The 13,659-nt window shown below is 42.2% G+C and overlaps 1 protein-coding gene across 13 annotated transcripts in view; it reads right to left on the bottom strand.

Moving 5' to 3' along the window:
- PSD3 (pleckstrin and Sec7 domain containing 3) overlaps window positions 1-13,659 on the bottom strand; it is a 188,773-nt gene that overhangs the window by 104,550 nt on the left and 70,564 nt on the right. For all 13 annotated transcript variants that reach the window (XR_009763572.1, XM_061633327.1, XM_061633317.1 and 10 more), the window contains 3 exons: window positions 2,714-2,926; window positions 2,502-2,582; window positions 784-896 (listed from right to left, as the gene is read on the bottom strand). Coding sequence is in view for 12 of the 13 variants with exons in the window: in XM_061633327.1 (XP_061489311.1) it covers window positions 784-896; window positions 2,502-2,582; window positions 2,714-2,926 (407 nt within the window). In the remaining variant the exon portion in view is untranslated. The remainder of the gene's footprint in view (window positions 1-783; window positions 897-2,501; window positions 2,583-2,713; window positions 2,927-13,659) is intronic.

The raw sequence follows: 13,659 nt of genomic DNA, 5'->3' as shown, positions 1-13,659 counted from the left end.
CAAAGTGGTTGGGCAGATTTATTTACATATGTCTTGAGAAGCTCCCAAACAGGACATAATAACAACAGCCACCCCATGTTGTTGGTTTCCAGCATCTGGCAATCATAGATAAACTCCTTCTGGAGCTGGACATACTATATTTATGTTAGGTCATTACAGCTTTCTATTTTTCAGAGATAATTGCAACTATTTACCAATACATAGTCTGGGAGCACACAATACTGTAGTACCCATGAAACCAAGGACATGTGAATGTGATTAGTGCCTGGATAAGAGTCCACGTGGGGAGGGCATAGCAGGCTCTCTGAGACTTCAAAAGGAAAAGTGGGATATGAGCATAATACTAATATAAGATAGGTTACAAGTTACAGATGCACACAAGTCAGCATCTCCCACTTGGCATATCCTCACCACCACTTATACTGAATAGCAGGGCACAGCAGGAATGGGAATTGGAGGAGTCATGGATCAGCCAGTGATCAATGAAGATGGAGGAGAGCCAGGCTGGCAATCAGGGACAGATACAGTAAGGCGAGAAGGGCTCAGGAAAGCCTTTATTAATAATGGAGGAGAGAGAAGTGAGACAGTGAATAAGGCTTCATGTTGAGCATTTACATAGTGCTTTGAGGTGTTAATTTTATCTCAGTATGTCCTGTGAGGCAGGCCAGTATTATTATTTACCCACTGCAGATGCGAGGGGGAGGGATGAGAGTGGGTTTGTTGAAAGCCACCTACCAGAGTTCATAGCAGAGGCAAGATTAAAAGAAAAAAAAGTAAAATTACCTTGTGTGGAAATGGCATTTGGGTTGCACTGATAGTATCTGTTGGAGAAATGAACTAAAACGCGCTCTCTTTCCTGAGTTTCTCCAATTAGAGAAAATGCTTTAAAGAATGTCCTAAGGGGAAAAATTAATGGGAAAGAAGGGTTAAACAAGCTTTAAAGACGTTTGTGTTGAGGTTGGAAATGGAGGACACCTTTTTTCAGAGAGTTGAAGATGGTTTGAAAGAGCAGTCACTCATAATCCCACTTTTATTCCTAGTCAAACAGATATTGCAGGTTTTTACATTGTTTCCAAAACCTGCAAAAGCTGAGCAGAGGCAACAGCAGGAGAAAAGTAACACGTGTAAACAGAATAGAAAGTACTCTCTCTCTCTAGCCACTTTTTAAAAGCTATTACCCGCTTCCAGCCTCAGACAGTATTACTTCTCAATAAATGATTGTTGTTGTTATTTGCCTTCAAGTAGATTACGATTCATGGCGACTCTATGAATCAGTGACCTCCAAGAGCGACTGTCATGAACCACCCTGTTCAGATCTTTTTCAATAAATAGGTTGCAGTAAGTGGGAGGAAGGAGTCAAAAATATTAGAGATCACATAAACTACTGTTACACTTCTTGGGCCCCAGAGATTTTGGGGAAGGGGAGGGATAGGACTGGATGTGATTACAAATTTCTAAATGCAGTCCCATCTTTCCTGTACACAAGCATAGGACTTGCTAGATACTGTTGAGCTTGCTTTAAATCTGCCTTTCAGCAGAGAGAGCACATTGTCCAAATATACTTTCTAAATCCAGCTAAACAAACAGCTGAGTATTTTTTTAAGCAACACAGCTGACAGGTTCTCTCCTTTTTTCAACCTTCCTTGCATATCTTTCACAGAGCTGTTATGACGTCTTGTCCCTCTCAGTCTCTAGCTCAGACAATCTCAGTCTCTAGCTCAGACAACTACACAAACATTTTACAAATTTATTCTTATTTTTTGTAACGCTCTTACAGGGTTGATGAAGGAGTTTCATGCATTTTCTGTCATGACTAAGAAAGACCTCTTAATGATTACAAACCATAGAGAACGTGGCCCTATTTCTGGTTATTTTAAAGCATGAACACTCAAAACAAAATGGGACAGCAGGATCAAGACAGCCCAATCCCAGCTCCAGCTCACCTTTGACCATTCTCCTTCAAGGCCCAGCTCATCTAAGTAGTGTGTATTTATGTAGTACAGTACACATGCAGGGGAGGAACTGCAGCTCTTTTGTAAGACACATGCTGTGCAGCAGCCCCCAGGTTCAGTCCCTGACATCGTCACCTGGAGGCTTCTGAATGGGAAAGGCCCGAGACCAAAGAGAGCCACTGCCAGTCTGAGGAGACAATACTGAATTAGGTGGGGAAACAGACTTGGTATAAGGGAATTCCCTATGTTCCAGAGTTTACCACGTTTGGACTCAATACCCTGGAATCCATGCTGACCCCTCACTTAGTTAGGACTGTGAGGTATCAGGGCCTAGGTGTGCTGGATTATACATTATGTTCACTGCATGTAGGCAAGTCAGGCCCAGGACAGAATGGGAAGAGGCAAACTAGGGCTAGAGCCAGGAGCGGCAGCAACAACCCTATTGTCCCACCATACAGTGAGTAGGTGCATCTTAAGAGAGGCATGCGTAGGATTCTTAGTAGATGAGATGCAACCCAGGAAAAATATGCTAAGGAGATGACTTCCTACCTGAGGGAATGATCCAAAGACATGCCTGTGAAATCAAAGAACTTGAGGTATTCCTCAGCGACAAGTTTGCTGAACTCATTGCTAAAGACAGAGAAAAAGAAAGGAAAAAAAGCAAACAAGTTGTGTTATTTAAAAAGCTAAATAATCATCTGTTATTAATCATTCTGCATATGCAACAGGAACACCACTGCAGATAGAAAGCCAGAACGTACTTTTTTCCCAAGTGCTTTGCTACATCAGACCGCTTGAATCTATCTAGATGATAGAGGCGCTTTGCCAGCCTCCGGGCTGCTTCCCTGTTGCCACTGGTGGTGCCATTGATGAAGTCATGGCTCAAGTTTTCGTGCCCTTCTTTTTCCAGAAAATCATTGTTTCCCATGTCTCCTACAGCATCTACTGGCGTTGTACATTCCAGCCTTGCATTGCTATGAAACAAAAGGGAATATTAAGGGAACAGGCAAGGGGGAGATAAAAAAATGTAAAAGTATTAATATTTTTCAAAGACAAATCCTTGTTAACAGCAAAGGAAGGAACTGGTTAGAAAAACTGCATTAAACAATAAAATAGCCACACATAAGGACCAATCTATCAGAAATTTATCCTAAAGTATTGAAGTGAATGAGAATGGCACAAGGTCCATTCATATCAATGGGGTGTGCTCAAAAGAGCTTCCTTGTAGATTGTATCCATACTTTTTTCTTTCAGATACAACAGTTTGCAAGCTCAGGAGCCTGAATACTACATAACCTTACCAAGACGTCTGTCCCCAAGAGAGTCCAATAAGATGTCTCTTCAGTGCATGTAGGATTGCAATTTGGAGTTCTAAAGAGATCAAGCTAGACACAACATTTGTCATGTAGTTTGCCCTAGCATGCCTGATTTTTAAAGAAATTTAAATCCAGGACAGGATGGAAGGGTAGTGCAGACAAAACTGTAGAAGCATAGCGGAACAGTGGCTTAGGGGGAGGCGTTAACCTTTGTATCCGGCTGCAGTCCTGACTGTAATCATTCTCACCATGCCTGCTGTTCACAATGGCAAGAAAGCTTCCACTGCCAATCAGGACTGCAGTTGGGGAGGGGAAACAGGTAAAGCCTCTGTCTCATCACACTGTGGTCCTGATCCAGCTTGCTCCCTCCAACACTATATTGTTTTGTTTTTGTTTTTTTTAAATCAAGCATATCAGGGAAACCTACATGATGAATGTGACCTCTAATATGGCCCTAAGGGTACATTTTGTAAAAAGATTGTTTGGAGAGCACCCATAGTAAAGTTCTTACAATAAATATGAAACAATTTAAACACAAAATAAGACATAAAACCATGAAATCAAAAGCAATGTAAACACAACAAAAACAAAATTCACCGTACCCCATGATAAAAAAAAAAAAGGTAAAGGTGTCCCCGCACTTATAGTGCGAGTCGTTTCCGACTCTTAGGGTGACGTCTTGCGACGTTTACAAAGCAGACAGTATATATGGGGTGGGATTGCCAGTTCTTTCCCTGGCCTCTCTTTATGCTGGGTACTCATTTTACCGACCACGGATGGATGGAAGGCAGAGTGGCCCTCGACCCCTTTTACCGGAGATTCGACTTCCTCCTTCCGCTGGAATTGAACTCTGGCTGTGAGCAGAGCTTTCGGCTGCGTTACCGCTGCTTACCACTCTGCACCACGGAGCATATGATATATTTTCAAAAATGCTGAACCACTAAGACAATTCTTCACTGTCTTGAGAGAATGCTGGTAAACACACATGGGTAGTAGGGCAGAGTGGGAGAAGAAAACATCCTTTTCAGTAGGGCTCTGTACCCAGAAATTTACCAGAACTCAGAAATACAATCCCATTTTGAAAAGCACATGAATATATGCCTAATGAAGATGAAAGGAGAGAAATGTAAGCATAATATTAAGAGAGAAAAATCCTACATTGCTTGGGGAGTTAATGGTGGCTGTTATGGCCGTCCAATTGTAAACCAAGCCAAAGCCTGCAAGGAACTAAAACAAGATCCTTGTAGGACTTGACCACACTACTGAACTGATGAAATTGCAAGAGGAATGCTCTCATGCAAGGATATCAGATTGCAGCATCTTTTGACTATGCTGGAAGGCTAATCACATTTCCACTTTCTGGGTTATGTATAAGCCCCCCAAACGTAAGAACCAAGTCACTTGTTCCTGTTCACATTTCCTGTTTTCCCTACCAATATGAGATAAGCAACCAATAAAAGTAACATAAACCAGAAAGTTGCAGTTCCAAGGTTTGGCTGGTTATTTCCAATTGACATGTGAACTCTGGGCCTTCCTCTCCTTTATTTATTTATTTTATTTATTATTATATTTATATCCTCCCCTCCCTCCCAGTAGGAGCCCAGGGTGGCAAACAAAAACCCTCTAAAACATAATAAAAACAGACGTTAAAATATATTAAAACAACACATCTTTAAAGATGTCTTAAAAAAAAAGCTTTTAAAACATCTGAAAAAGCAATTCCAATACAGACGCAGACTGGGATAAGGTCTCTACTTAAAAGGCTTGTTGAAAGAGGAAGGTCTTCAGTAGGCACTGAAAAGATAACGGGGACAGAGCCTGTCTAATATTTAAGGGGAGGGAATTCCAAAGGGTAGGTACTACTATACTAAAAGTCTGCCTCCTATGTCGTGCAGAATGGATCTCCTGATAAGATGGTATCTGAAGAAGGCCCTCACCTGCAGACCGTAGTGATTGACTGGGTATATAAGGGGTAAGACGATCTTTCAGGTATCCTGGTCCCAAGCTGTAAAGGGCTTTGTACACCAAAACTAGAACCTTGAACTTAGCCTGGTAGCTAATGGGCAGCCAGTGCAATTGTTTCAGCAGTGAGGTGACATGATGGTGATACCCTGCCTCAGTGAGCAGTCAACTGCTGCATTTTGCACCAGCTGTAGCTTCTGCACCAATCTCAAGGGTAGCCACACATATACAGCACATTACAGTAATCCAGCCTAGAGTTTACCAGGGCATGAACAACAGTGGTCAGGCTATCCCGGTCCAGAAACAGCAGCAGCTGTCTAACCAACCAAAGCTGGTAAAAAGCACTCCTAGCCACTGAGGTCACCTGGGCCTCTAGTGACAAAGCTGGATCCAGGAGCACCCCCAGACTACGAACCTGCTCTTTCAGAGGGAGTACAACTCCATCCAAAGCTGACCAATCATCTGAACTCAGGAACCACCAGCCCATAGTACCTCCATCTTGCTAGGATTCATACTCAGTTTACTGGCCGTCATCCAGCCCACCACCGAGTCCAGGCAGTGTGGTCCAGGGTTTGCATGGCCTCTCCCGATTCAGATGTTACAGAGAAACAGAGCTGGGTATCGTCAGCATACTGCTGACACCTCGCCCCAAATCTCCTCATGATCACTCCAAGGGCTCATATAGATGTTAAACAGCATCAAGGACAAGATGGTACCCTGAGGCACCCTACAACACAACTGCCAGGGGACCGAAATACAGTCACCCAATGCTATTCTCTGAAAATGACCCTGGAGATAGAATCGGAGCCACCATAAAACAGTGCCTCCAATACCCATCTCACCAATTCGGCTCAGAAGGATACCATGATCAATGGTATAAAAAGCTGCCAAGAGATCAAGTAAGAATAACAGGTTTGCACTCCCCCTGTCTTTCTAAGGTCATCCATCAGTATGACCAAGGCCGATTCAGTTCCATAACCAGGCCTAAACGTAGATTGGAATGGATCAGGATAATCTGTTTCATCCAAGAGTACTTGCAATTGCTGCACCACAACCCTCTCAATCACTTTCACTAAAACTATTTTTCTCCCCTGCCATGTGCAGCCCTCCACTGTGCCCATTCCCTCTCCATCAGGCTTCCTCCAACTCTCAGACTCCTCCCTCTGCCACTCTTCTCTTGCTCTTATGCCTGTAGACTAGCCTCTCATCCCGCCTTCTTTTCACAGGCCCCAACCTTCTCTTGATCTTTTTTTTTAAAGGTCCTGTCCTCCTTTCCTGTTTCTTTTCTCTTGCCCTTCTCTATGCCTTGTTATCTTCCCTGACAGAGCTAAGCCAATGACCTCAGAGATCCTTTGGATCAGAGTAGGTAAGCTAATGGCAGACACAGGCTGTTTGCTTTTCTCAGTCGATATCTGCCAGCACACTCTGGCAAGATTCCTTTGTGGATTACTTTAAAGCAACTGCAAAATGCAGGAGGCAAAACCAGTAGGCACACAACCTTTGGAAAAGGTGTCATGTCTCACTGAGAGATTCCCCATCAGAGGACGACTTGGAGGCCCCAGCATTACACCAAGCCCTGGGTCAGGCTCTATCTGGGCCCAGAAGCCAGGATCCTTAGGTAAGGCCAAGGAGGTGCCGTCTGCACCAAGGGTGAGTTCAACCTCTGATGTTGGGGACAAACAAGTCTTGGGCATGAGGGACAGACAGTGCCTCAAAGCCAGTCAGAAACCTGCCTTCTCCAGAGAAGTGCCCGACTGCAGGCAAGAACTCCTCAGGACTAAGACTCTTCTCTTGAAGAGGCCTCCAGATGAAGAGAGGTGATGGGAGTCAGCTGAGGTCAGGGTGTGGTTCCAGCAGCATCAGCTCAAAAACCCCAGTGCTACACCAAAAGAGCTTCTGGAACAGTACTAGCACTGTGCTTTGTCTGCCATCTGGTCTGAACCTGACCTTGGATTGCCCCACACCTGTCTCTCGCCTATGTCCTTATTTGCCCAAGGACCAACTGGAACACGACCTCAGATTGCCCTGATCTTGCCTCCTACCTTGCCTCCCACCTAACCCCTTGTTTTGGACTCTGACTACTCGACCTTGGACCAGGCCTGGATACTGCTTCTGCTTTTATCCACATTGGTGCTGCCTCTGGCAAGTACTCTAATTACTCAGGAACCAAACTACACCCCAACAAGTTTTTGAAGAAAAATGATGGCTCTTCAGAGGAAATTGCTCACAGGGTATCAAAATAAGAGAGTTTACATTACTAATCAGGAAGGAATCACTGTCTCCAAGCTTGGGTGGGAGTAACATTATCAATGAAATAACACCTTGTCCTCAATAAAATAAAATGTGACACTTGCTAGTTCCAGTAGTGCAAACCTAAGTGTTGTGTCCAATGTTAGTCAGACTCGGGACAGACCCATTTAAATTAATGGACCTAAGTCATGTTAGTCATGTTCACTAATTTCAGTCGGTCACCTCTGAATATGACTAACATGGGATACAATCCTTGTGTGTCTACACAACCAAATTGCCTTATTACAGTTTACCGTGTTGACTTTTAACTGGTCCATTACTGCAATATATTGCCCTTTATAAGGCACCTAACATTGCACTAGGCCAGGGGTAGCCAACGTTGCTCTCCAAATGTTGTTGGACCAACTGCCATCATCCCTGACCATTGGCCTTGTTGGCTGGGGCTGATGAGAGCTGCAATTCAACAGCATCTGGAAGGCACCCAGTTAGCTATCCCTATACTAGGCATTTTACGATGAAGACAGTTCCTGCCCATGGCTTACAATGTAAAAAAACAAAACCCAGAAGAAATGGGACATGGAATGCAGACCGAACAATGCGTTTGCAAGTTTTGTTTCCCTTTTTTGTCTTGCACAAACAGAACTATAACATGCAGAAGCAATTTGGATGACATCTACACTACATATGTCCCCTATGAGGCAGCCCCTATAAAAAGACTTTCCACATACTATTTTTCAAAGCTGTCCCATCTTCTTGTTTCACTTGTAGCAGCCATCTTCTCACCTACTTAGCTCCTCTATACTGGGTGGAGCCATATGACAAATCAAACAACACCATTACGTGCTCTGAAACACAACATGCTTCAGAACAACAGCATGACACCCCTTGGCTTAACAACCCATTTTGAAAGCTTTCCAAGATGCAGAGAGCAGCATCATACACCAGAACATTCAGACAACCAGTCAACAACACAGTAGAAAAATAATTTCATGGAGGTGGCTTGATCACCTCACCCTTGATTACCTCTTCAAAATGCTTGTATGAGGCATAGCTCATAATGACGTAGTCAAATATTATTTCTTTAACAAGTATATGAAAGAAACACACAGGTTTTGTGTTGTATTCAACTAAGCTCTGCTCCAGGGATGGGAAATCTGTTGCCCTCCAGATATTGTTGGACTTCAACTCCCACCAGTTCCACCCAGTATATCGAATGGTCAGGAATTATGGGAGCTGTAACCCAGCAACACCTGGAGGGGCCACAGATTCTCATCTGCTGCTTTACTCAGAGTATACCCAATGAAATCAATGGACCTAAGTTAGTCATGTGCATTATTTCAGTGAGTCTGCTCTAAGTATGAATAACATTGGATACAATCCTTTCTCCGTTATCAGTTAATATTGTGCCTTTTCATCCAACAGCCCCCCCCATATGGCTTACAACAATAAAATATTCTAATAAAACCATTTCAAAATATATTTTAAAATGCAAAAAAAAATCAACACATTTTACTTAAACAGTGGTTCCTTCCCACAAGAATATCACCCAGACCCAATCTACCCTTAGTCAGATAAGGCGTGTGAGTTGCAAATAAATTACAGATCAAAAGTCCCTTGAACCTCACCTTTGATGTGCTTTCTGCCACTAAACAACTCACCATTACTCCATTCTCACTATACTGTTATCTCTTTTTTAATTCTGTTTTTTTTCTCTATCTAGGGAAATGTCAAGCACTGAATATATTCTAAGTTAAAAACAAACAACAGCAAAAGCCAAAAATGGAGTAAGTTTGAACTAAAAGCAAATCTAGTCCATTTCTCCTACCTCAGGTAAGAGCCACATGTAGTAATGCTCTTGGGATTAATTTTCATAGGCAAAGTCAACCTATGAACTCCATCATGTACAGTCAATAAAGTATTCTAAAATTTATCTAAAATTCTAAAAACCAAGGTGAGACTCCAGGACTATCTGAAGAGATGCAGACATCCAATTAGGAATGGCAGATGAGGCAAGGGTTGCCCCAACACTCTTTTAAAAATTGAGGACACACATAGACCAATTTGTGTTGAAACTGGCAGCAGAGCAGCAAGTTCTGATAAGGAGTTCAGGCACACTGGACAGAGAGTATACTGATGGACTGGACAACTTCATACTACAGGTGTGGATCAATTTTTGTGATCTGTTAAAAATTGTGCCCAATGATCAACACATCAAAAGACATTTCTTGCTTTTTAACAAGGATATTAAGCCACTGAGAAGATACGTCACCTTTTCTAGCACGACCCAAATTTTACAAGGCAAATGTAAAAGATACTACTGGAAGCCTGATGGTCTCAACTATCTCAGTTTCATTTTCATTATGGAGGCTATTTTTGAAGAGCACAGCCTTATTAGCTTTGGCACCAACTTTGTAAAAAGCCCCCTATAGGGCGACCCACCAAGCCTCAACACTGAACCATTTTAGACGCCAAGAAAAAAACTTGGCTTTTTAGAGTGGCCTTTCGCATGGGCCAAGGACTTTTTTGTTTCCCTTTTTTGACCTGCAGTTGTTTTAACAAGTTTATACAAATTCTATTTTTTTGCTCTTTTATGCTGATGTTTCTGCTTTTGATACTGTGGCTTTGCTATACGTAAAATTGTATCAGGTGAGCTGTTCTTTTGGGGGTGGAGAATAAACACATTAAAAATGATCTCTCCCACTTGCAATCTGATGTGGTACAAAATCCATTCTACAGCCTTCCACCCTGCCCCCCAAAAACCTCTTCTACTATCTCATTCCCCTGCAGGGATTAACTGGTCTTTGCTCTGAGAGAGTCAGAACGTAATGCCACTATGGAATCTTCACTCTGACCAATGGGAGGAGGAGGGATGTTGGGGAAACTTAAAGAGGGGGTTAGTTGAAAGAATGCTGGAGAAGGAAGACAAAAAGAAACTAAAGAAACCATGGAAATGTTAAGTTTATAGACATGGAAGGGACTAATAACAGCTTGAAAAACCACGTCAACTACCATTAGCCTTCAACAGGACATAACTGCAACTCTCAGTGAATGTATATTGTGCTGATTTCAGTCTGAAGCATCAGGGCATGCAGGCAGAACAAGAGGGAGTCACACTGCACTTGGGTGCCATGTCCTTTTGGGTGTAGTACTAAAGAATCCAGGTGGAGAAAACTGGACTGGACATTTTAGCTAAAATCTATTCCAAGTTTTAGAATTCTTAATGAGGTTAGAAAATGTTAGAGATATTATTTTCAGTGTATGTAAAAATATGGCACACTGTTAAGGAGATTATTTTTATAAAATGCTTTTTAAAAACATCCCTTGGCTGTTAAAGTTGATTATTCCTGCCCCTCCCTTCAATCCTGAAACATCCACACAAAACTGTGCATCTCACGGCGGCGTTTCTCATCCTCTCTTTTCTTCAAAAAACCTCCTTAAATTTCACTTCAATACACAGCAGTCCAGAATTAACCCTACTATTACCACCTAAGCTTTAAGACTGCTAGAGGAAGCAAGAGAAAATGGGGTTGGGAGCAACTGATGCTGTAGCATAGTTGAAGCAAAATGGATGCTGACCTGATCAGTGTCTGAACAATAAAAAGACCCTACTTTGTGCTTCCTAAAGGAATAATAAGTTATAAATACACAGGCCAAAACCCAAATATAAACTTAAGCAGAACAGCCATAACTCAACAGCAGAGCACATGCTTTCCATATGGAGGGTTCCAGGCTCAATCCCTGGTATCTTCAGTTAAAAGGATCTCAAACACCAAGGGCTGAGAATGCCCTGGAGGCTCTTGCCAGTCACAGTATTGGGCTAGGTGAACCCAAAAGATAAGTTGCATACTAGGCAAGTTCATAGGTATTGGGCATTGCTTAAAAATGCCTGGTTTTTAATTGATTTTATCTGTTTGTATTTTATACTGTTGAGTCACTTTGAGACTTTTAAAATAAAGCAACAAGTATAATTTAAATAATAAAACAACAACTTCACATGTCAATAAAGATAGTCCTAGACAATTTCCTTCATAGAACCTAGCTTACAATTTCTTCACTTCCATTTCCTTTGTCCTCCCACAAGTTCTGGTTATATTTGCCATCAGTGTATATGGGAAAGCCTCTGAAATGCATTTTATAGCACCTAGTATTGGCATATCAATCACAGCCCTTGTTCAACATCGGCATCAGTCCTACCGTACCTGGTCAATCCCACATTCGAGGCATCTACATCACCAACTTTTTCAGGTCTTCTCATTCCTCTAAAGCAAAGGCTAATCGCTGGGTACATTTAGAGATAGGAATTACTGGCGGTATGCAGCTCTCTCTCTTCAAATGATTCTAGCAGGGTGGCTAGCTAAGAAATCACCTATCTTTAATTTACAGAAAGCCCAAACTAGTACTGGCATGCACCTGGACATTCAGAGACAGTGAAAAGGCCTCCTTCATCATCGCCACGTCAAGATGGCTGAAATTTATGTCTGCCATTCACACACCCATATCATTTGAGGAATTCTACTGGAAGTTCTAGATCATTGGCATTATGCAGAAATTGCATCACAAGGAAATTCTGTTCCATAGCGGGTGTGGCACCTTTGGACCCACTTATGTAAGTAATCTCTAGAGACCAGCCAATATCTTTGAACTGTGTTGTGTTCTGGATTTGGCTTACCAACGGGGAAAGATGAAGCATCCTATCAGACTACCCTCTGCTTCAGATAGGATAGGACAGGGCATTAGGATAGGAGCAATAGTGGCAGCAGAGGCAATCTGTGTCATATCTTCCCTTCAGGAAGAATTACTTGTCAGAAAATGGACAACAAGAAAAGGCACATTAAGAGAAAGAAGGTTTATCTAGAAGCTGGGGAGAACCAAGAACCTTTATTTATTATTATATTATTTAATCTTATATTTCTATCCTATCTTCTTACAAAAGGCTTCCCAAAGAGGCTACAACTGTCTACTAACAGTTCTTTACAAAAGAGTAACATTCAAAATTAAAAATGATAATACAAAAAAGGTAAACAAAAAGAAGGTAGTAATGGGTGGTGTGGAGGGGCTGTGTGTGTGTGTATGTGTGTGGTGTAGTGTAGTGGTTAAAGTGTTGGACTAAGACCTGGGAGACCAGGGTTCAAATCCCCATTCAGCCATGAAGCACCCTGGGTGACCTTGGGCCAGTTCACTGCCTCTCTGTCTAACCTACCTCACAGGGTTGTTGTGGGGATTAAATTAGGAGGAGGAGAACTATGTACACCACTTCGAGCTCTTTGGAGAAAAAGTGGGATATAAATGCAATAATAAAATAAAATATAAATAAATAAATAAATGGTGCTCACTTGACCTCCCAACAGCTGGATCGCTGCTTACAAAGAGGAAAAGGAGTGATGAGACACCAGGGAGGTTGCAGTAGGCACAATGGATTGGTTCCATCAGTGTGTTTGCACCACCCCCAACCTCCCCAACTGCTTCTCCTCTCCCTGTAAGAAGCAACTCAGTTGTTAGGAGGTCAGATGAGCGCCAATGGCCCACCATATAATCCTGCTACTACAACAAGAAGAGCAAATGTAAAAGAAACATAGAAAGTATTTATAATGCAGCTGATGCAATCCACATAAAACCAATTAGCAAAAAACAAAAAACAAAACTGTTAGATCCTTCCATTTAAATATCAGTGCCGAGGCCTCTCTCAACCATCCACAGCAGATTTGGGGGGAGTGCATGGGAAGAGGAATTCCCATAGTACAGACAAAAATCCTTGTGCTAACATGATGTTTTGTTGGATACAACCCTGAGTTTTTACAGTTGTTTTTTTACCTGCTCTACGACCATGAATGGATGAAGGGTGGGATAGAAATTCCTCCAATGAATAAATATTTGAAACTCTCCTAAACAACAGTTGTTTGCCATGAAGCAAAGGTGTGGATTAACTGCTGTTCAAAAAACATAACTCCCAATCTATTTGGGTATTGTGGGACTAGATAGACTATTTTTTGGATAGTTGCTAAAGATACATCTCTGAATTAATGTACAGCACATTTCATAATTGAATGTCTATTTTCTGTAACTGAGCATGCATACAAATGACTTCTGCTATGTAACAGCATCAAATTTCCACCCACCCACTCCCCAAAATAACAAGGAGGCATGTCAGACTTGAGTGAAGGCCAGAGGGTAGGGAGAAA

Source organism: Rhineura floridana, chromosome 1 (assembly GCF_030035675.1).
Source record: "Rhineura floridana isolate rRhiFlo1 chromosome 1, rRhiFlo1.hap2, whole genome shotgun sequence".
Taxonomy (NCBI): Eukaryota; Metazoa; Chordata; class Lepidosauria; order Squamata; family Rhineuridae; genus Rhineura; species Rhineura floridana.
Note: the sequence above shows the minus strand (reverse complement) of the source record. Positions and strands in the feature narration are given on the sequence as shown.